The following is a 25,493-nucleotide window of genomic DNA, read 5'->3' on the forward strand; positions in this document are numbered from 1 at the left end:
CTACGACTATCACTGTTACTACTAGTACTACCACTACTACCGCTACTACCTCTACTACTACTACTTTCTATTTCTATTACTACTACTACTACTACTACTACTACTACTACTACTACTACTACTACTACTACTACTACTACTACTACTACCATTACTACTACCACTACTACTACTACCACCACTACGACTATCACTGTTAATACTAGTACTACCACTACGACCACTACAACCTCGACTACCACTACTACCATACTACCACCACCACCACCTCTACTACTACTACTACTACTACTACTACTACTACTACTACTACTACTACTACTACTACTACCATTACTACTATCACTACTACTACCACTACTTACTACTAACTACTACTACTACTACTACTACTACTACCACCACTACTACTGTTACTACTAGTACTACCACTACTACTACCACCACTACTCCTACTAGTACTACTACCATTACTACTACCACTACTACTACCACCACTACTAGTACTACCACTACTACTACCACCACTACTAGTACTACCACTACGACCACTACTACCGCTACTACTTCTACTACTACTACTACCACCACTACGACTATCACTGTTACTACTAGTGCTACCACTACTACCGCTACTACCTCTACTACTACTACTACTACTATTACTCTATTACTACTACTACTACTACTACTACTACTACTACTACTACTACTACTACTACTACTACTACTACTACTACTACTACCATTACTACTACCACTACTACTACTACTACCACCACTATGACTATCACTCTTAATACTAGTACTACCACTACTACCACTACACCTACTACTACTACTACTACTACTACTACTACTACTACTACACTACACTACTCTACTACTACTACCTACTACTACTACACTACTACTACTACTACACTACTACTACTACCACCACTACTAGTACTACCACTACGACCACTACTACCGCTACTACCTCTACTACTACTACTACCACCACTATGACTATCACTGTTACTACTAGTGCTACCACTACTACCGCTACTACCTCTACTACTACTACTACTACTATTTCTATTACTACTACTATTACTACTACTACTACTACTACTACTACTACTACTACTACTACCACCACTACGACTATCATTGTTAATACTAGTACTACCACTATGACCACTACAACCTCGACTACCACTACTACTGCTACTACTGATTTGAATACTTGCATAAATGTAGCTTTGATATGAAAATGAAGCAGGTGGTGGACCCTCCATCAAACAATTACTCTGTGTCCTTTTAATATTAAATTTCTTTAGTGGAATACATGACATTTGTGTTGTGATAACACTCTAAAGAGAAAAAATATCTAAAAGTTCCCCAGTAGTACCAAGAAAGTAGCCACATCTCTCATTTACAGAAAGTTACAGTACTGGATTCTTTTCTCTCTCTCTGTCTCTTTATGGGCCTGTCCTGGAGGAGACTGAGCTCCACTAAATGAGACTAACTTAAGGGGAGGGAGAGGGGAGACAGGGGAGACAGGTGAGAGAGGGGAGAGACGGATGGCTGACAGGTGCATTTACTGTTGAACATATGGACACACCAGGTCTCTACTGCCCCCTGTGTGTAGCATATTAAAGGGCCCATATTACTCTGTTTTCTGATCTATGTTATAATGTTATTTCCTCATCACAAACATATATGGAGTTGTTTTTTCCGTTTTATTCACGCATGTTTAACACACAAACTCTGCATATTTAGGCTGAGTTCTTCTCTCAAACAGAAAACACTCCACCTTGTGATGAACTAAATGTAAAATGTAAAACTATGTTATGTTGTTTCCTCATCGCAAACATACTTGGAGTTGTGTTTTGTTTCATTCACACAGACCCTGCATATTTAGGCTTCTTCTCAAAAGCATTTAGTTTCTCTCTCAAACAGAAAACATTCTGTTCCACCTTGTGATGTCATGTGGTAATGCAGAAAGTGCTCCATACACTCCATACACCTTCACTAGAATCATTGGATAATCAGCTCTGGAATTGCCAATCTCTACTGAACAAAAGGTAAAATGAGCTGTTCACCTGAAAACTACCACTTCATGACATCACAAGGTGGAACAGAGTATTTTGAGCTTTGGAGCTGTAGACAGACTAATATTAAAGGGCTACTCAAAGTGTAGCCCTATCTTCTGTATCCTTACTTTTTAACATCTCCTTGTGTTGTATTTATTTATCACATCAATTGTATGTTGTACTTTTTGTGTTACCATAGGGACTGCTGATGTAAATTAACTTTGTAGCTATAAACCGGTATGTTTACATTTGTTTGATGCAGATGTTCCAGTCCTGGTTTAGTCCTGCTTTAACCCTGATCTAGTCCTGGTCTAGTCCTGATTTACTTCTGATTTACTTCTGATTTTGTCCTGGTCTAGTCCTGATTAACTCCTGGTTTAGTCCTTTTTTAGTCCTGGTCAAGTCCTGATTTACTTCTGATTTACTCTTGGTTTAGTCCTGGTCTAGTCCTGATTAACTCCTGGTTTAGTCCTGGTTTAGTCCTGGTCTAATCCTGGTCTAGTCCTGGTCTAGTCCTGATTTACTCCTGGTTTAGTCCTGATCTAGTAATGGTTTAGTCGTGATTTACTACTGATTTAATACTGGTTCAATACTGTTTAATACTAGTTTAGTCCTAGTGTAGTCCCGATTTAGCCCTGGATTAATTCTGGTTTAGTCCTCATTTACTCCTGGTTTAGTCCTGGATTAGTCCTGCTTTAGGTCTTGATGTGTGACCACTGTTGGGTTTTGCGTGTTGAACCGAGCGGAAAATGAACAAAGGCGGATCATTAGAAAAGGACTGATTCTGTATTGGTGTTGCCATGTGGCCTGGTCAGCTATAGTGAATTTCTCATTGTATTCTAAACAGTGTGGATCTCTAACATTACTAGTATGGTGTGAGCTACTTTCACAAAACAAAACTGTCTTCTCCTCATGCAACTTTTCAGGTAGAGGGTCCGCCACCTAATTGTCTCCATGGACATGTTACTGCTTTGCCTGCAATGTTCCATGGTATGCCATAAAATGTATCTATCTTATGTTTAAAAAAGTAAATAACATGTATTTTCATAGCTTAAACATATCCATATCTTAAAACATGTATGAACACAGAAACTTGGAGAAAATGTTAATCTGAGGGCCAAGTCCCAACCTCTGGGCATAAGAGCAACACAGCGAGAGTCACACTTAAATGTCCTATATTACACAAAACTGATTTTGTGAGCTTTAAGCCATGTTAGAAAGTTGCTTCCTCATCAAAATCATACCTGGAGTTGTGTTTTGTTTCATTCACACATGTTTAAGTAATCCTGGTTTATTATTCTGTCACATCTCCAATGCTCAAAAGGCTCTGTTCCACCTTGTGATGTCATGAAGCAGTAGTTTTTAAGTTAACAGCTATATTTTACCTTTTTGTTCAGCAGAGATTGGCCATTCCAGGGTTGAAATGATCCAGATGATTATTCTGAAGATGTATGAAGTTTAAAAACACACTGTTTTTCTGTTTGAGAGAAGGACCCAGCCTAAATATGTAGGATTTGTGTGCATGTGTGTGAAACAAAACACAACTTCAGGTATGTTTTTGATTAGGAAACAACATTATAACATCAGAAAATAGGGTAACATGGGCCCTTTAAGAGTTTTGCAGTTTCTAGTAACTTTTTTCTCTTCCTCAGCTGTTTATGTTAAGCCAGAGATGTGTGTTGCCTTTTGAAAGGACTTTACACCATAAGATTAATATGGCAATGTGGTGATGTCATACTCCCAGATGGTGCAATATGGTATTTTTTCAAAGGAATCAGCTCTGCGGGTTCGAACCTAGAAGTCAGCAAACTTGTTTCTTTCATTAATGATGCATTGTGTAACTTTTCTGGTGGTGGTGGGGCCATCAAATGGTTTTCTCCATGGAGATGTTATTGCTTTGTCTGGAGTGTTTCACAGTACGGCATTAAACCTTTTTATCACCATGGATCAGATCTGTGGAGAGGCGACCCCGCTCACAGTCAGAATATCTGTTTTTCTATTTATTTTTGAGCTATAAAACCACTCGTAATTGGACAAATGTAAAGTAGAGCTGTTTAATATCATACTGTGGAACATTCAGGCAGAGCAATGACATATCCATAGAACTTGAAAGACCCCCAAACAAAAAGTTATTAGACCAATATTGTGATTTAAAATGCCAAAAAATACAACACAAGCACAATATGTCTTCTTTAACAGTGTTGTAGCTGCACTGCCCTCTGTATTAGTGTTGTGATGTCATTTCAAAACCAGCAAGCTTCCTTTTCATATAGATGCCATTTTGAGGACCTTTCATGATTAAAACAAAAATACACACACATACGAATTGTTTATTGTGCTATGGCAGCTATTTTCATCACTGGATAGGAGTTAACAATGTTAATAGCGTCATCTTTACTCATCATTTGGACTATTTGGACTCCAGCCCTGCAGTTTTGTAACAGTCCGATTGTAGTTAGACAGAGAAAGCAACGTGGTGCTCCCTCAAAGACCACTACATTAGAGCAGCTCTTTCTGTGCCTCTCATATTGCACTGGAGATATTGAATTAACAATAAATTTGACTTATTGCTAAGCTAGCCTCACCAGGACACTCCTCCCCCCTTTCTCTCTGATCTCTTTCGTTTTCTCTCTCTTCCTCCCTCTCCTCTTCCTCTATTCATATGGTTCCCCTTTTCTCTCACCCTCTCTCTCTCTTCTCTCTTTCTTCATCATTCCCCTCTCTTGTATCTCTCTCTGTCTCTATTTATCTTTCACCCCCCCCTGCTTTTCTCTATCTCCCTCCATCTCTTTTTCTCTCCCTCTTCCCCTGTTTCTCTCTATCTCCTTGGTAGTTTCTCTTTGTCTCCCTCTCCATTTTTTCACTCTCTCTCTTCCTCTTTCACCCTGTTTCTACTCTCCCTCACCTCCTAACCCTCTCTCCTCCTTCCACCTTTCGCTTTCTCTCTCCATCTCACTCCTCTCCCTCTTTCTGCTCTCTCCTCCTGCTGCCTCTCTCTCTCCCCACGCTCATCTATATCTTTCTATTTCGCCCTCCCTCTCTTCGTCTCTTTTCCCCCCACCCCTTCTCCCTCCCTCTCTCTCTCTCTTTCCATCCTCCCTCCCTCTCTCTCCTGTACGTGTGTTGAGTTGGTGTGATGTGACTGTAAATCATATCTAAAGCAGATTTCCTGGAGCAGAGTCAGAGCAGCTCTATTTTTAGCTCTTGTGTTGGACTGGGCTGCTGCAGGTTCACAGACGCACACGGGCAGGTGAGCCAAACACAGTCTGAACATCAGCTGTGACCCAGAGCTGATCTGCACAGGGACACGGAGCCCAGTGAGGGCCCAGAGGAGGCTCAGCGAGGGCCTAGAAAGGGCCCAGAGAGGGCCCAGAGATGGCTCAGTGACAAGGGGGCTGAACCAGGAGATAGAGAGTCCTTGTGAGGTAGTAGTAGTAGAAGTAGTAGTAGTAGCAGTACAGTAGTAATTACAGTAGTAGAAGTACAGTGGTAGCAGTACAGTACTAGCAGTAGCAGTAGAAGTGTAGTAGTAGCAGTAGTAGTAGCAGTAGCAGTTTACTGTATCTTGAACGATACACATTTTGTAGGTACAGGGGTGTAATAGTAGCAGCAGTAGTAGCAGTAGTAGTAGTCAAAGTAACAGTAGCAGCAGTAGCAGTTTACTTGTATGTAAGTGTATGTAGGTGTGTAGTAGTAGTAGTAGTAGTAGTAGTAGTGACAGCAGTGGCAGCAGTAAAGTAATTAATTGCATTCTTGATTACAACATTAATTGAATAGAATAGTAATTGAAATCACAATTTTAAATGAACAGTCCTAAGCATTGCAGTAACAACAGGAGCAATTCTAGTGGTAATCGAGGTAATCAAATTAGTAATGAAGTCATGTATAACAGAATAGAATAGTAGAAGAAGGTGGCACATAAAAATATCAATTATAGCACATTGCCAGTTGTGTTGGGAAGGGCATCTGGTGTATTGTCTGTATTGTATGCTAGATGTAAGTTTACAACATTTTTTCTTGTTAACTTTTTATGTGATCATTTTTGTTTCATATTGTTTCATTTTTGCTCTCAAAAGTCTGCTTAGAAAATTTTTTATTTGTCAAATGAACCAGTATAAAGACTATTTTGGTGTCCCTGAAAATGTTCTATATTGCCAATATGAAAAGTGCAATTGTATTTCATAAAGGCCCAGAACCTGATTTTTCCCATGTATTTGAGCTCTAGAGGTCAAAATAAGTCTGCGGTGTACTGTCTGCATCTAATTATAATGTGCTTATTTGTCAGATAATTAGGAAGTGTGTTTAGAATGCTAGTTGTTGTTAGTATTACCATGAAGGCAAAACTTCACTCTTGTCTCTGAAAGCTGTGAAAAGCATTTATAAACTAAGTGCAGTGAATAAGTAGTATGCTATGAATGTATAAGGTATGTGAGGAATAACTTTGGTACACTGCAAACTGTTTAAAATGAACTAGTTCTGTTTTTAAAATGGTAAAAATCAGGCACAGTACCGTTAAAGTTTCTATATTACACACATTTCTGGTGAGCTTTAAGCATGTTATAATCATCACATACCTGGAGTTGTGTTTTGTTTCACTCACACATGTTTGAGTAACAGTTTATTATTAGTCTGTCTACATCTCCAAAGCCCAAATGTTCCAACTTGTGATGTCATGAAGCTGTAGTTTTCAACTTAACAGCTCCCTTTTACATTTTTCATTAGAGATTGGCATTTCCAGGGCTAAAATCATCCTAATGATTCTACTGAAAGTGTATGGAGTTTAAAGAACACAATGTAGCATTTCCTGCATTACCACATGACATCACAAGGTGGAACAGAGTGTTTTTCAGTTTGAGAGACGAACTCAGCCTAAAATACAGGTTTTATGTTATTAAGCATGTGTGAATGAAACAAAGCACCACTCCAGGTATGTTTGTGATGAGGAAACAACATTATAATTGTGTAATATGGGCCCTTTAAGCATTGAAATCACTGCTTATTTTCTCTCGGTGTTCCTGTGTCTGAGCTGAGACTGTGGGGGCTTCACTCCACATGAAATATTCAAACCAATGTATAATTTACATCTGCCACAATACACACGAGTACTGCAAAATCTGTATGTAGTCCATGTTATTCAACTGTACTAGTAGTAGTAGTTGTAAGTAGTATCATTGTAAGTTGTATAGCATTGTAATTTAAAGTAGTGTAGTAGTAGTATATTAGTAGTAGTAGTAGTAGTAGTAGTAGTAGTAGTAGTAGTAGTAGTAGTAAGTAGTACATCATTTTGTTGCATTTTCACAGTGGTAAATATTTTCAGACTAGAGTGACTTTTGATTTTGGGTGAGTGTGCAAATTTTTTCTAAACTTCTGTTTATAATCCTCTATGTTATAAAACCACATTAAAAATTAACTTTTGATCTAAACATATAAAAAGGTATCTTTAATATAAACATGAAAAACAACAAATTTTGTCTTAATTACAGTTGGCAGTAAACTAGCTCTAATGCTAACGTACATTCGTATAATACCTAGCAGCATTAGCATTAGCGTTAGCCTGTTTACATAAGTGACCTAAACTATTGATATATGTTATCCCGTTAACCCTGTTCAGTACATTAGCTTAAGATAGTGTGCCCATTTGAGCATCAATTATGGATCGGCTTTCAATTTGAGATAATGACGTAGTTTTTTGTTAACTGTGTTTACCAAATGCTTTCTGAATGAATGAAGGATGCCTTTTTAAAGATCATTTTAAAGAGCTCATATTACGCTATTTGATGTCATCATCATAGCTGTTATTTAATGTTATGTTTAACACAAAAATCCTGCATATTTAGGCTCAGCTTTTATCTCAAATAGAAAACACTGTTCTGTAGGGAAATGCTCCACTGTGTTTTTAAACTGCATACACCTTTATTAGAATCATTTGAAAATTCAGTGCTGGAACTGCCAATCTCTACTGAACTAAAAATAAAAGGCAGGTGTTAACTTGAAAACTATATATGACACATGTGTGAATGGAACTGGTATGTTTTGAAAGAGGTAATGACATAAATTGAACCAGAGCATGTTTGAGCTATGACAGTGGTGCTAACTCTGCAGTAAGACATGATGACTCTGACCATATATAGTTGGGCTGAAAAGTCAGATTCATGGTACTCTATCACAAATCAGTTACTTTGTCTGATGTAAAATTCACAGGGGTGTACGCTAACTCTGCTTGAATCGCTGTTACACCATTTAAACTTAAATTTGTGCTTTGTTTTAACATAATTGGAACCAGACAAGAGCTTTATTATATTAGAGTTTATTTTGAGTAGTTTAAAATATATAGTTCTAAATAAAATAATTGATTAAATCCAGATTCATACATTTGAAATTATATCTTGAAATCATCTCAGTGCTTCACAACCCCCACCTGCTTGTCTCCATAGAAGTGTCACTGTTTTTCCTGGAATGTTCCACAGTATGACATTAATTTTTCTTAGAGATAAAAAGGTAATGCTATCAGGCCAAGTTCACCTCACTTACAATAAGAATGCAAGTGTTATTTAGCAATAATAACATTTTGTCATGGAACATTCCATAACAAGCAATATGATCTCCATGGAAACAAGTTGGTGGCAGGCACAGAAAAGCTACAAAGTGCACCTCTAATAAAGATAGAACAAAATAAATAATAATAATAATAATAATAATAATAATAATAATAATAATAATACATGTGGAAGTGCATAACTGCAAGTTACATATGCAGTTAATACAGTGGTGATGTTATTATTATTTAAATAACATGCATTACATTGATATATTGAAATCCAGAGTTGACAAGTTGTCTGCGTCCCCCTTGTGACAGTTTATCAATAACACACGTCAGGACATGCTATAATGCACTTTAAAGTCATCTCAACTTGAATATCATGTGTGTAATAAGTACTTCAATAAGATGACTGTATTGATTTATGTAAAGTAGTGTAGCGTGCTTAGGCCTCCATTTCACTAAGAGCTCTTCTGTTTTGTTCATTCATTCACCTGTCCAACATGTCCAGTGGGTTATGTTTCATTTTAAATACCTGTCAGTGCTCAATCACTTTTACTCACTATGACTGCCTTCACTCTAGTCCTGGTTTAGTTCCATATATATCACATATCATTATAGTAAAGTTGCATTATGTAACATTTCAGAAGGAGGGCCTGCCACCTTGTATCCATGGAGATGTTATTGCTGGAATGTTCTACAGTATGCCATTAAAGTATTCATATATATCGTAATATAATAGAGAAACAGGTGACACCACTATTTCAAGTCAAGTTACAGGTCAGATCTGTGGAGAGATGACCATGTGCACAGTGTAATGTATGTTTTCAAGGTCTTTAATGCCATACTGTGGAAAAAGCATTTACATTTGACATGGAGATAACAACAGGTTGCAAACACCCACTTGAAAAGTTACATAGTGCACCTTTAACAGATAAAATGTAACTTTAAGAGCCCATATTTCAAGAGCTCTGACAGTTCAGTCCCACCAGCTGATGTCATGAGGTGGTGCTCCTCCATGTTTTTAAAGTCCACACACTCTGCTTTGTGCGAGACAGTTGGCTCGGGAGGGACAGAAATGATCACTGAAACTTAAATATTACACTATTTCTGATCTATGTTATAATGTTTTTGATAAAGTAACAACAAAATCTCGAAGAGTCAGTTTGGTGTAATATTGNAACCAGCAAGCTTCCTTTTCATATAGATGCCATTTTGAGGACCTTTCATGATTAAAACAAAAATACACACACATACGAATTGTTTATTGTGCTATGGCAGCTATTTTCATCACTGGATAGGAGTTAACAATGTTAATAGCGTCATCTTTACTCATCATTTGGACTATTTGGACTCCAGCCCTGCAGTTTTGTAACAGTCCGATTGTAGTTAGACAGAGAAAGCAACGTGGTGCTCCCTCAAAGACCACTACATTAGAGCAGCTCTTTCTGTGCCTCTCATATTGCACTGGAGATATTGAATTAACAATAAATTTGACTTATTGCTAAGCTAGCCTCACCAGGACACTCCTCCCCCCTTTCTCTCTGATCTCTTTCGTTTTCTCTCTCTTCCTCCCTCTCCTCTTCCTCTATTCATATGGTTCCCCTTTTCTCTCACCCTCTCTCTCTCTTCTCTCTTTCTTCATCATTCCCCTCTCTTGTATCTCTCTCTGTCTCTATTTATCTTTCACCCCCCCCTCTGCTTTTCTCTATCTCCCTCCATCTCTTTTTCTCTCCCTCTTCCCCTGTTTCTCTCTATCTCCTTGGTAGTTTCTCTTTGTCTCCCTCTCCATTTTTTCACTCTCTCTCTTCCTCTTTCACCCTGTTTCTACTCTCCCTCACCTCCTAACCCTCTCTCCTCCTTCCACCTTTCGCTTTCTCTCTCCATCTCACTCCTCTCCCTCTTTCTGCTCTCTCCTCCTGCTGCCTCTCTCTCTCCCCACGCTCATCTATATCTTTCTATTTCGCCCTCCCTCTCTTCGTCTCTCTTCCCCCCACCCCTTCTCCCTCCCTCTCTCTCTCTCTCCATCCTCCCTCCCTCTCTCTCCTGTACGTGTGTTGAGTTGGTGTGATGTGACTGTAAATCATATCTAAAGCAGATTTCCTGGAGCAGAGTCAGAGCAGCTCTATTTTTAGCTCTTGTGTTGGACTGGGCTGCTGCAGGTTCACAGACGCACACGGGCAGGTGAGCCAAACACAGTCTGAACATCAGCTGTGACCCAGAGCTGATCTGCACAGGGACACGGAGCCCAGTGAGGGCCCAGAGGAGGCTCAGCGAGGGCCTAGAAAGGGCCCAGAGATGGCTCAGTGACAAGGGGGCTGAACCAGGAGATAGAGAGTCCTTGTGAGGTAGTAGTAGTAGAAGTAGTAGTAGTAGCAGTACAGTAGTAATTACAGTAGTAGAAGTACAGTGGTAGCAGTACAGTACTAGCAGTAGCAGTAGAAGTGTAGTAGTAGCAGTAGTAGTAGCAGTAGCAGTTTACTGTATCTTGAACGATACACATTTTGTAGGTACAGGGGTGTAATAGTAGCAGCAGTAGTAGCAGTAGTAGTAGCAGTAGTAGTAGTCAAAGTAACAGTAGCAGCAGTAGCAGTTTACTTGTATGTAAGTGTATGTAGGTGTGTAGTAGTAGTAGTAGTAGTAGTAGTAGTGACAGCAGTGGCAGCAGTAAAGTAATTAATTGCATTCTTGATTACAACATTAATTGAATAGAATAGTAATTGAAATCACTATTTTAAATGTGATTCATTGAACAGTCCTAAGCATTGCAGTAACAACAGGAGCAATTCTAGTGGTAATCGAGGTAATCAAATTAGTAATGAAGTCATGTATAACAGAATAGAATAGTAGAAGAAGGTGGCACATAAAAATATCAATTATAGCACATTGCCAGTTGTGTTGGGAAGGGCATCTGGTGTATTGTCTGTATTGTATGCTAGATGTAAGTTTACAACATTTTTCTTGTTAACTTTTTATGTGATCATTTTTGTTTCATATTGTTTCATTTTTGCTCTCAAAAGTCTGCTTAGAAATTTTTTTATTTGTCAAATGAACCAGTATAAAGACTATTTTGGTGTCCCTGAAAATGTTCTATATTGCCAATATGAAAAGTGCAATTGTATTTCATAAAGGCCCAGAACCTGATTTTTCCCATGTATTTGAGCTCTAGAGGTCAAAATAAGTCTGCGGTGTACTGTCTGCATCTAATTATAATGTGCTTATTTGTCAGATAATTAGGAAGTGTGTTTAGAATGCTAGTTGTTGTTAGTATTACCATGAAGGCAAAACTTCACTCTTGTCTCTGAAAGCTGTGAAAAGCATTTATAAACTAAGTGCAGTGAATAATTAGTATGCTATGAATGTATAAGGTATGTGAGGAATAACTTTGGTACACTGCAAACTGTTTAAAATGAACTAGTTCTGTTTTTAAAATGGTAAAAATCAGGCACAGTACCGTTAAAGTTTCTATATTACACATTTCTGGTGAGCTTTAAGCATGTTATAATCACACATACCTGGAGTTGTGTTTTGTTTCACTCACACATGTTTGAGTAACAGTTTATTATTAGTCTGTCTACATCTCCAAAGCCCAAATGTTCCAACTTGTGATGTCATGAAGCTGTAGTTTTCAACTTAACAGCTCCCTTTTACATTTAGTTCAGTAGAGATTGGCATTTCCAGGGCTAAAATCATCCTAATGATTCTACTGAAAGTGTATGGAGTTTAAAGAACACAATGTAGCATTTCCTGCATTACCACATGACATCACAAGGTGGAACAGAGTGTTTTCAGTTTGAGAGACGAACTCAGCCTAAAATACAGGTTTTATGTGTTAAGCATGTGTGAATGAAACAAAGCACCACTCCAGGTATGTTTGTGATGAGGAAACAACATTATAATTGTGTAATATGGGCCCTTTAAGCATTGAAATCACTGCTTATTTTCTCCGGTCTGTTCCTGTGTCTGAGCTGAGACTGTGGGGGCTTCACTCCACATGAAATATTCAAACCAATGTATAATTTACATCTGCCACAATACACACGGAGTACTGCAAATCTGTATGTAGTCCATGTTATTCAACTGTACTAGTAGTAGTATTTGTAGTTGTTGTAGTTGTATGTTGTATGCATTGTAAGTTGTAGTAGCACATTTTGTTATAAGTTATATTTTTGCTGTAGTAGTAGTAGTAGTAGTAGTAGTAGTAGTAGTAGTAGTAGTAGTAGTAGTAGTAGTACATCATTTTGTTGCATTTTCACAGTGGTAAATATTTTCAGACTAGAGTGACTTTTGATTTTGGGTGAGTGTGCAAATTTTCTTCTAAACTTCTGTTATAATCCTCTATGTTATAAACCACATTAAAAATTAACTAAACATATAAGGTAAGGTATCTTTAATATAAACATGAAAACAACAATGTTTTGTCTTAATTACAGTTGGCAGTAAACTAGCTCTAATGCTAACTGTACATTCGTATAATACCTAGCATTAGCATTAGCGTTAGCCTGTTTACATAAGTGACCTAAACTATTGATATATGTTATCCCGTTTAACCCTGTTCAGTACATTAGCTTAAGATAGTGCCCATTTGAGCATCAATTATGGATCGGCTTTCAATTTGAGATAATGGTACGTAGTTTCTTTGTTAACTGTGTTTACCAAATGCTTTTCATGAATGAATGAAGGATGCTTTTTAAATAATCATTTTAAAGAGCTCATATTACGCTATTTTCTGATCTATGTCATGTTGTTTCCTTATCACAAACATAGCTGATTGTGTTTTATTTAATGTTATGTTTAACACAAAAATCCTGCATATTTAGGCTCAGCTTTTATCTCAAATAGAAAACACTGTTCTGTGGTAATACAGGAAATGCTCCACTGTGTTTTTAAACTGCATACACCTTTATTAGAATCATTTGGAAAATTTCAGTGCTGGAACTGCCAATCTCTACTGAACTAAAAATAAAAGGCAGGTGTTAACTTGAAAACTACCACTATATGACATCACAAGGTGTGTGAATGGAACTCCAGGTATGTTTTTGAAGAGGTAATGACATCCTGGCATAATTAAAAGAGTGTGTGATGTGAAATAAAACCACAGTTTGAGCTACAGATGACTCCCATGTGGTGCTTCGCAACATCTGCAGTAAGACATGATGACAGAAGTCTGACCTTTGCCCTGTATCTCCATAGCGACGCCCCCTCGGCTGCGGCCCATGCGCGGGCAGACCCTGGCAGAGGGCGAGCGATTGTACCTGAAGTGTGAGGCGGCCGGCAGCCCCAGTCCAGGCTTCAGGTGGTACAAGGACGGGCACGAACTGCAGAAGGGCCGGGACCTCAAGATCAAGACCAACAAGTGAGTATCACAAATGAGAGTTACTTTGCATCTGATGTCATCAAAATTCACAGGGGTGTGACGCTAACTGAAGGTACTGCTCTGTTTGAATCGCTGTTACACCATTTAAACTTAAATTTGTGCTTTGTTTTAACATAATTGGAACCAGACAAGAGCTTTATTTATAGAGTTTATTTGAGTAGTTTAAAATATATAGTTCTAAATAAAATAATTGATTAAATCCAGATTCATACATTTGAAATTATATCTTGAAATCATCTCAGTGCTTCACAACCCCCACCTGCTTGTCTCCATAGAAGTGTCACTGTTTTTCCTGGAATGTTCCACAGTATGACATTAATTTTTCTTAGAGATAAAAAGGTAATGCTATCAGGCCAAGTTCACCTCACTTACAATAAGAATGCAAGTGTTATTTAGCAATAATAACATTTTGTCATGGAACATTCCATAACAAGCAATATGATCTCCATGGAAACAAGTTGGTGGCAGGCACAGAAAAGCTACAAAGTGCACCTCTAATAAAGATAGAACAAAATAAATAATAATAATAAAAAAATAAAATAATATAATAATAATAATAATAATAATAATACATGTGGAAGTGCATAACTGCAAGTTACATATGCAGTTAATACAGTGGTGATGTTATTATTATTTAAATAACATGCATTACATTGATATATTGAAATCCAGAGTTGACAAGTTGTCTGCGTCCCCCTTGTGACAGTTTATCAATAACACACGTCAGGACATGCTATAATGCACTTTAAAGTCATCTCAACTTGAATATCATGTGTGTAATAAGTACTTCAATAAGATGACTGTATTGATTTATGTAAAGTAGTGTAGCGTGCTTAGGCCTCCATTTCACTAAGAGCTCTTCTGTTTTGTTCATTCATTCACCTGTCCAACATGTCCAGTGGGTTATGTTTCATTTTAAATACCTGTCAGTGCTCAATCACTTTTACTCACTATGACTGCCTTCACTCTAGTCCTGGTTTAGTTCCATATATATCACATATCATTATAGTAAAGTTGCATTATGTAACATTTCAGAAGGAGGGCCTGCCACCTTGTATCCATGGAGATGTTATTGCTGGAATGTTCTACAGTATGCCATTAAAGTATTCATATATATCGTAATATAATAGAGAAACAGGTGACACCACTATTTCAAGTCAAGTTACAGGTCAGTTCTGTGGAGAGATGACCATGTGCACAGTGTAATGTATGTTTTCAAGGTCTTTAATGCCATACTGTGGAAAAAGCATTTACATTTGACATGGAGATAACAACAGGTTGCAAACACCCACTTGAAAAGTTACATAGTGCACCTTTAACAGATAAAATGTAACTTTAAGAGCCCATATTTCAAGAGCTCTGACAGTTCAGTCCCACCAGCTGATGTCATGAGGTGGTGCTCCTCCATGTTTTTAAAGTCCACACACTCTGCTTTGTGCGAGACAGTTGGCTCGGGAGGGACAGAAATGATCACTGAAACTTAAATATTACACTATTTCTGATCTATGTTATAATGTTTTTGATAAAGTAACAACAAAATCTCGAAGAGTCAGTTTGGTGTAATATTGGACCTTTTAAATTAAATGTTCATTACCATATTCTCTTTACTTTTCAAATAATACATTATATGCCCCAAATTTTTGCACATTAAGTTAAGAGTTGCTTAGTTGTTTTTGTCACAGCACATTTTCATTATAGGTTCTGAGTTATGCACAGTTCGTACAAATACCATCTTCCTAAAGTCCCACTGATAATTTACAGTGGTGCAGGGGTCATGATGTTCTCTTATAGTTTCAAATCCTTTTAGCATTTTATTCACGCCGTCAAAGCAAACATCCTGGGACTTTTACATTGTATTGTATTTTTCATCATGCTTCTTTAAATCTGCTGTGACTTTGAAAAATACTGTAATTTAATTGTTCTGCCACTAATTACAAAAAAGAACTTAGTTTACAACAAGATTCACACAAAGTCTTCCAATATGCATAGAGCTAATAAAACTACTGTACATCGCATGACGATATGTGTAGTATGTTGTTTTGGATCATTCTTTTGTATATTTATGCAGAATGGCTTTGTGGGTGGATTGACCTTTAGATAGGATTGTTCAGCTAAACATAAGCAGGGTGTGGATACATTTCAAAAACACGGGTGAAGACTTCCTGGATTACCACTTAATGACATCACACTGTGGAACTAAATGTTTTGGCCTTTTGAGAAGGAAAGTAGCATTACCCAAACAATCTTGAATGTCTTCAAACGCAACATAATATCAAACCTAAACGTGGGGGTACTCAACTTTTCCCTCATAGAATATACTGTAAAAACAGCACAAAATCAGACTAATCCAGCTTTATATAGGCACAAACAACTGTACAGCAACTCACCCTTATGTAACAGATAACCCTATGTCCTGTCAATCATCATATCATCTTTGCACTGTTTCTCCTTACAGCCTTTTGTATAAAGATGAGATATATTTGTATCACTATATTTCTATATTTTATTTTTACTTGTACATATACATTTATATAATTATGCCTTATTTGACACCAGTCTCTTATTTTGAATATTGCTTATTATATTTACTCTTTGTTATTATAATATACTGTGATGTGTGAGCTACTGTGTTCAAATAATTCTCCTTGTAAACCCAGTAAACTTTGTCTAAGTCTAAACCTCTTTCTTAACTCTTTTCTGTTCCTGTGTGTGTAGAAAAAACTCCAAGCTTCAGATCAGTCGAGTGCGAGTGGAGGATTCTGGGAACTACACCTGTGTTGCAGAAAACTCCCTCGGACAAGAAAACTCCACCAGCTTCATCAGTGTACATCTATGTGAGTACTACAGTATCTGTGTACATCTATGTGAATACTACAGTATCAGTGTACATCTATGTGAGTACTACAGTATCTGTGTACATCTGTGTGAGTACTACAGTATGAGTGTACCTCTATGTGAGTACTACAGTATGAGTGTACATCTATGTGAGTACTGTAGTATAAGTGTACATCTATGTAGTACTACAGTATAAGTGTGCATCTATGTAGTACTACAGTATGAGTGTACATCTATGTGAGTACTACAGTATGCGTGTACATCTGTGTGAGTACTGCATTATCAGTGTACTATGTAAGTACTATCAGTGTACATCTATCAGTCAGTCAAACTTTATTTATAAAGCACTTTCATGCAAAAAAGGTAACACAAAGTTCTTTACAGTGTTTAAAAACAATCCCTCATTTCCTTTCACCCACCCACCCCCCACAGCTGCCCTACCCCAAACAAGATAGACAGACAGACACACACACACACACGCACATACATACACACTCTAACATGCTAAAATACATAAAACTACATGTAGTAAACATGTACGGTAGAACTTTTTAAAGTCATACTGTGGAAGATTCCAGACAGAGCAATGACATATCCATAGAAACAAGCAGGTGACAGACCCCCAACCACAAATTTACATAGTGCACCTTTAATATCTGTAATCTGTTTTATATTCTGAGCCTGTATTTGTGTTTGTGTTTGTGTTTGTGTTTGTGTTTGGCAGTGAGCACCACCAGCCCCCCTCCTGGAGTGAGCTACACCAGAGCCTGTAACGAGTCAGAGAAGGCCTACTGCGTGAACGGAGGAGACTGTTACATCATCCACGGCCTCAACCAGCTCTCCTGCAAGTAAGACCCCCCCTTCACACCACCACAATACCACAGGCGGGGTTACACTGCTGTGATTTTAGCCTTTTACCAAATCATAGCTTTTGATCTATGTTATAATGTAGTTTCCTCATTACAAATATACCTGGAGATGTGTTTTTGTTTCATTCACACGTTTAACACACAAACCCTGCATATTTAGGCTGTGTTCTTCTCTCAAACAGAAAACACTCAATTGCACCTTGTGATGTACATATACAGGACATGCTCCACTGTGTTTTTAAACTCCATGCACCTTCACTTGATCGTTTGGATAATTTCAGCCCTTGAATTGCCAGTCTGCCATTTTTTTTTCTTTAGGAAGATGTTATTTCTTTACTTGGTATGTTCCACAGTATGGCATTAAAAGTCTATTCAGCCTTTGTTTTATTAGAGGTGATTTTATTGTTCAGAAATACCTTCAAGAACATGCATCCTTGTGTGAGCAGTCCCACTCCTCCAGATAAGTTTAATGCTGTACTGTGAAACATTCCAGGCTGAAGTACATCTACATGGAGACTAACATGTGGTGTACCCTCTCCAAGAAAAGTTGAACAATACACCTTGTCTTTTTAGTAACAGTATTTTTGAGTTTTTGCTTTTTTTTCCAAAGCAAAATTTTTATTAATTTCCTTTTCCTATTTCTTTTACTTTTAAATTTAAATATAACTTGTATATAACTTGTATATTTAAATATAACTTGTACTGTATATAAAACACAGGTTTAACATACATTCTGAAAGGTGCATTGCAACTTTTTTGGTGAAGGATCCACTACTTGCTTGTCTCCATGGACATGCTATTGCTTTCCCTAGAATGTTCCATGGTATGACTTTAAACATTTCCATTAGCATTTATTCACTGTGGGTGTTTCTATTGCTCAAAAATAAAATAATTCCCTCAGTGAATAGGGCAACTCTACACAGATCTGAACTATAATGTAGCGTAGCACTGTAACCTGCTCGTCTCCCTCGTGATTAATAGGATTAATCTATAGTATGAAATGTTCTAAACAAAGCAATAACATTTCTATGGAGACAAGCAGGTAGCAGACTCTCCACTACCAATGTTACTCAGTGCACCTTTAAGTAAAGTATTTCTAAATAGTACACTATTGTGTAAAATGTTCCTCAGTGTATTGCTTGCTTTGAGTTTGGATCAGTTTTGCGTTGTCTCTGTGCTGCGCTTTTCCCTCGCAGTCTATATTCTCTATAATCTCTCTTTTATGTGAGAGCTTTGGGACGGGGCTGAAGGAGAGATGGATTTGTTGTGAGTTGCTGACTGCACAAAGTGAACGTGCACACCAGAGCAGGAGATGGAAATGAGCTGCAGATTCTCAAACCAAAACTGTGGACTTTTATAAGCGCCTGAGGTCAGAGGTGGGGACAAATTTAAAGGAGACACCATCATTATCTGAGGGACATTTGGGATTGGCGCAGTTCGGGGTTGTTTCCATAATCCAATGTGACCCGCGCATGACCATTTGAGGTTTAGTTCTGACTTTTTATCGTAAACGTTCTAGTCACATACAAATATGCATGGAGACTTCTGTTTGTCCTCTGTGTTGTTCTGTCCGTCATTTGGTTCGTCTCCTCAGAACACGTGGAATCTTAGCAGTAGAACAGTACATGAATAGACCTCTGGGGGCAGTAGTGCACACAGATCAACAGTGGAAGCTAAACTTTTCATAAAGTGACGAGAACAAACTGCAAAACAAATGAATGCTCCTCACCCATTTTTTCTTGGCTCTTTTCCAACAGTTGTGAGCTAAAAACTACTGTAGACTCCTCCATGTTTGTTTATTTGTTGCTCTGTTTTGTACATTTTGTTGCTTCTCAGGCTTTGACTGCCCTCTGGTAGTTGTTAAGGAGAGCACATTAGAAACATTAAGAGGTGTAAATACAGTGACGGTTACTACATTTGGAAAGCACGGATCTGTGGATGGATGCATCAAGATTGAAAGTTGGCTGCAGAGCCAACATACGAAGCAAAACAAAATTATCAGATGTTAGCAAGAGTGGTTTTTGGTTGATCAGTGGCTGCAGGTACATGCAGACTTCATATCTAATTGTTACAACATTTTTGTAGTTTTTGTGGTAAGATTCTTAAAATGACATGTAAACAGTGAAATCCCATGGTCCCTCTGATGGCTCACCACAGTTTATATGTCATTTAAATTATATTCAAAGTCCAGAAGATAAGACCAGATAATAAGAATGGACTCTTAAGCATTTAAAGAGGCATTCACACTTGAACATAGACCACATTAAATCTCTGCCTACATCTCCAAAGCTCAAAATACTCCACCTTGTGATGTCATGAAGTGGTAGTTTTCAAGTGAAAAGCTTCTTTTAGCTTTAGTTCAGTAGAGACTGAAAACTGCATGGCTGAAATCATCCAAATCATCTAGTGAAGGTGCAGTTTAAATATACAGTGGAGCACTTCCTGGATTATCACATGACATCACAAGGTGGAACAGAGTGTTTTCCGTTTGAGAAAAGAGCTCAGCCTAAATATGCAGGATTTGTGTGTTAAACGTGTGTGAATGAAACAGAACATAGCTCCAGGTCTGTTTGTGATGAGGAAACAACATTATAATTATAACATAGATCAGAAACATAAGGCACAATGTGGGCCCTTTAAAACATGACATTTAATAATTTCCTTGTAAAATGATAAACTGTTCAATGTATAAAGTAAATATAAGGTTAGGGGCATCCATGTTGGCTGTACAGACTGCAGGTGCTCTAGTGTAATGAGCGTATGGGTAAACAGGAAACATTACACTGCTCATTCAGAGCTATAGGCTGCAAATGCCAGGTCCCCCTTTAACGGATCAATAAAGTTCATTTAATCTAATCTAATCTACAAATACCACGAGGCTCTGCTCTGGTCCTGCAGCGCTACCATGGATACGGCCAAGAGGGTGTCTGTACTGTATACATGCACATTTGAAAAACATTTAGAGGTCCTATAGTACACAAAGACATGTTATAATGTTGTTACCTCCTCAAAACAGACCTGGAGTTGTGTTTTGTTTCATTCACACATTTGAGTAACACTTTATTATTAATCTGTCTACATCTCCAAAGATCAAAATGCTCTGCTCCACCTTGTAATGTCATGTCATGATGATGGCAGCAGTTTCAAATTAACAAGTAATTTTACCTTTAGTTCAGAAGAGATGGGCAATTCTAGGGTTGAAATCGCCGGAGCACTACCTGTATTACCACATGACATGAGGAGGTGGAACAGTGTTTTCTGTTTTAGAGAACTAAAGAGGATTTGTGTGTTATGTGTGAATGAAACAAAACAGAACCCCAGCTATGTCTGTGATGAGGAAACATTATAATTGACCAGAAAATGGTGTAATATGGGCCCTTTAAGGCCAAGGTTTAAAGTAATTTGTCATTTTAACATGCAAAAAAACATAAGATATTGAAAGGTAGCATCAGCAATAGGGCTGTAGTCGACTAAAGAAAAGATTAGATTAGTCGATTAACTAGTAAACTGCATATAGGGCCATTATTACTGCTTCTACAGCTACATATTCGAGATAAAGTAATATCACTATTAGTAAACTGGGTATGTAATACTACTATTACTACTGCTAATACACCCCAACATGCCTACATTTTTATCATCCAAAATAAAGTAAATTGTGAATTTAAAGCTGCTACTACAACTATTGCTACTACTGCTACTACTACTACACTACTACTTCTACTGCTGCTGCTGTTCGTGCTGTTAGTACTGCTACTACTACTACACTACTACTACTACTACTACTACTACTTACTACTACTACTGCTGCTGCTGCTGCTGCTGTTACTACTGCTACTACTGCTGTTACTACTGCTACTGCTACTACTACTACTACTACACTACTACTACTGCTGCTGCTCCTGCTGTTACTACTGCTATTACTACTACTACTACTACTAGTAGTAGTAGTACTACTACTGCTGCTGCTGCTTTTACTACTGCTACTACTGCTGTTACTACTGCTGTTACTACTGTTGCTACACTACTACTACTGCTGCTGCTGCTGCTACTACTGCTTCTACTACTACTACTACTACTGCTACTGCTTCTGTTACTACTGCTACTACTGCTGTTACTACTGCTACTACTATTACTTCTACTACTACTACTACACTACTACTACTGCTGCTGCTGCTGCTGTTACTACTGCTACTACTACTGCTACTACTACTTCTACTACTGCACTACTACTACTGCTGCTGCTCCTACTGTTACTACTGCTACTACTACTGCTACTAGTAGTACTACTGTTTACTATTTAAATGCACCCTTCTTGTTTGGTATTGCACATTGAATTACTTAAATTGTGCTTAACTGATGAACATACCTGTACTACTACTACATGCTACTACTATAACTAATACAACTAAAAATGTGGGGGGAAAAAACTAAAATACATTACAGTAATTCATCATGTTAGGTAAGCAAGCATAAAAAAATTCATGTATTACAATGTATAATGTCACATAAATGACATATATAGTATAACACTGAATCTTCCCAGAGAAAAGTAGAGTCAAGGAAACGCAGCAGCAGCAGAAACCAAAGGAGCTTAAGACGTGATGGACTGTTTAAAACAGCACTCCTCTCTCTCTCCCTCTGTCTTTCTTTCTTTCTCTTCTCTATTCCTCTGTCTTTCTTTCTCTCTCTCTCTTTGCTCTCTCTCTCTCTCTTGTCTCTCTTCTCTACACCCCCACTCTTTCCTGTTTTATTTCTTCCCTCCTCTTCTCTCCTGCCTGCTCTCTTCACATTTCTTCTATCTTTCTGTCTCTCCCACTCTCTGTCTCTCATCTCTCTTCTCTACTCCCCCCTCTTTCTTTCAAATCCCTCCTCTCTCTCCAGCCCATTTCCCTTTTTCTTTCTTTTCCTTCCCTCTCTCCCTCTATTCTCTCTCTCCCCTCTTGCCCTATCCTCCTCTCTCCCCCTTCCCTCCCTTCTCTATATTTCTCCCTCCATCCTATCTCCTTTCTCTCTTTTTCTTTCTCCTCTCTCTACCTGCTCTCTCACTCCTCTCTCTGAATGTCCCTCCGTCCTCTCTCTCACTTATATCACTATGAAACTCACTCCTCTCTCTCCTCTTTCTCCTCTTTTCCCTTCTCTCTCTCCCTCTTTCCTCCTCCCTTTCTCTCTCTCTCTCTCTCTCTCTCTATTCTGAGCTATTTATAACCCAGTGAAATCGCTGAGTGGGCCCTTCTTTTGCTGTAATTGATTTAAAATGCGAGTTTGTCTCTTTTGGTGGTGCGAAAAAGGAGGAGGAAAACCTGTCACAGTCAAATATGAGACTGTAGCTGTGGTCCAACAGGGTCACATTCACATCCATGTTAAATGCTGCCTTTTATATCTTCATGGAATAAACCCGGAGCCTGATAACACAGTGTAGTTTTAGTTTCATGGGGTTAATGTAGGTGAAAGGGCCTATATCACACTATTTTCTGATCTATGTTCTAATGTTGGTTCCTCATCACAAACAGACATGGAGTTGTGTTTTGTTTCATTCACTTGTTTAACACACAAATCCTGCACATTTAGGCTGTGTTTTTACACTCCATACATCTTCATTACAATCATTTTGATGTTAAACAAAGGTAAATGGAGCTGTTAACTTGAAACTTACTGCTTCATGACATCACAAGGTAGAACAGAGCATTTTGAGCTTTGTAGATGTAGACAGACTAATAATAAAGGATTACTCAGATGTGCGAATGAATGAGTCAAGTTTTTCGTTTGTCTCCATGGACAAGTTATGGCACTGCCTGGAATATTCCACAGCATGGCATTCATTTAATTATGGATCCTTATTATGAGTGGGCTTGCCTCTTCACAGACTTGAAATGTAACTTGTCCTGGTGGCATCACCTGGTCGTCTCTGTGGATATAAATAAGGTTACGTGTACACTGAAACGAATCACCGTATCACCATATCAATGTATCACCGTGTCACTGTATCAGAAACTATCTGAGTCCAGACACGTTGTTTCTGTGTCTGCAAGCCTTCACTATCCACACAGCTTTGTGCACATTTGTTTACGTTTAACAGAAACAAAACTTAAAACCACATGGATAATTAGCATAAACTGAGCGCTAAAAAAACAGCTCGCTATTGTGTGCTGATGCAGTTCAGCTTCTGTCGGACTAAAGGATACGACTCAGTGGAATTATATATGTGTTTTTTCTGTGATAGAGGGGTGTTCTGCTAATGGTGAATCTGTTCTGTGCTTCTATCACGTTGGAGATGGTTCATGTTAAATTTTCACGTCTGTAGGTTATACACATAGACCGTATATATGAATATATTCTAGCCTCTTAACGTTTTGGCGGTGAATTATTTTGTGGTGCATAGAACTACATCAGCATATCAGCGGTTTCAGGTGTCCACACAGTGCCGGATCAGATCTATACTCAGATGAATTTGTGGGAGCTGGCTGCACCAGATTGTTCCAGATTGTTCTTTGGAGCCATTTTCCATCGGATCAGTGTGAACGAACACTGCATCCACAACGAAAATGACGTACTAGTGTGGATGGCTGCTGAGTTTAATACTGTGGAACATTCTAGGCAGTGCAGAGGCAAGCCTTCTCACAGCCTCCTCCAAGTTTTTGAACATCAAATAAATGCAAGATTGATAAGTTTAATGCCACATTGTGGAATATTCCGGGCAAAGCATTAAAATTTTCACAGACAGAAGCCGGCAGCTGACACACTACCAGAAAAGTTACATGATACACCTTTAATCTTCACCCCAGTGACCTTTTGTACTTCCTGACCTCTTCTTGCTTGTCTATCTTTTGCATTCTAACCATTTATCCTCAGCTCTTGTCTCCTAACTCCTCCTATTTCCTGTCTCCTATTTCTTACCTTCCTCTTCTACCTCCTATCTCCTACCTCCAACCTCCTACCTCTTACCTCCTACATCCTGTCTCCTACTTCCTAACTTCTACCTTATAAAAAAAAAAAAAAAAAAAACATCACAGGTTGAGCGGTCAGATCCACTGACCCACAGGTTGGCTGGTGTGACTCCAGCTCCCACAGATGAATGCTGTCGTTGTGTCCTTGGGCAAGACACTTAACCCACCTTGCCCACAGTGTCTGCGTACACTGGTGTATGAATGTGTGTGTGAATGGGTGAGTGGTTCCTTGTTGTAAAGCGCTTTGAGTGCCTTGAAGGTGGAAAAGCGCTATAGAAAAATGTGACCATTTTTACCATTTATATCTCCTACCTCACACCTCCTACCACCTATCTCCTACCATCTATCTCCTACCTCTTACCTCCTATCACCTACCTAATACCCCCTGTCTCCTACCTCTTACCTCCTGCCTCCGATCTCATATCTCCTATCTCTTATCTCCTATCTCCTACCTCCTAACCCGGTGTCCTGGCTATGTCTCCTCAGGTGTCCAAACGACTACACGGGAGATCGCTGTCAGAACTCGGTGATGGCTGGCTTTTACAGTACGTTCCCTTCCTCTTGTTCCTACTGTAATGTGATATATATCTTCTAATATTCCAACATGTGTTATATTTGATAATCTTGTGAATGTGGGTTTTGTATTCTTTCCTCCCCAGTTTCTATGTGGATCTTTCTGTTTTTACACTTTTTGACCGTAGATATCTTTGTTTCTAGTTTGGAGTACTTTTAACAATGCATTATTAATAGAGATAAAGTCATGGTGCATATGAGAGGTTTGACAGTTTTATCTGGTTTGACTATTTGTTTACAGGTTTACAATTGTATTTTCTGGTTGGACATTGA

At 38.3% G+C, this 25,493-nt stretch overlaps 1 protein-coding gene across 1 annotated transcript in view; it reads left to right on the forward strand.

Annotated features, from left to right (window-relative positions):
* The window catches only part of nrg2b (neuregulin 2b), a 65,364-nt gene that overhangs the window by 25,100 nt on the left and 14,771 nt on the right, over positions 1-25,493 (forward strand). Inside the window, exons 2-5 of the mRNA XM_055158880.1 lie at positions 13,813-13,975; positions 16,712-16,830; positions 17,556-17,679; positions 25,134-25,192. Of these exons, the coding sequence (XP_055014855.1) occupies positions 13,813-13,975; positions 16,712-16,830; positions 17,556-17,679; positions 25,134-25,192 (465 nt within the window). The remainder of the gene's footprint in view (positions 1-13,812; positions 13,976-16,711; positions 16,831-17,555; positions 17,680-25,133; positions 25,193-25,493) is intronic.

This window comes from Boleophthalmus pectinirostris, unplaced genomic scaffold (assembly GCF_026225935.1).
Source record: "Boleophthalmus pectinirostris isolate CB_2022bp ecotype Guang Dong unplaced genomic scaffold, ASM2622593v1 HiC_scaffold_23, whole genome shotgun sequence".
Classification (NCBI taxonomy): domain Eukaryota; kingdom Metazoa; phylum Chordata; class Actinopteri; order Gobiiformes; family Gobiidae; genus Boleophthalmus; species Boleophthalmus pectinirostris.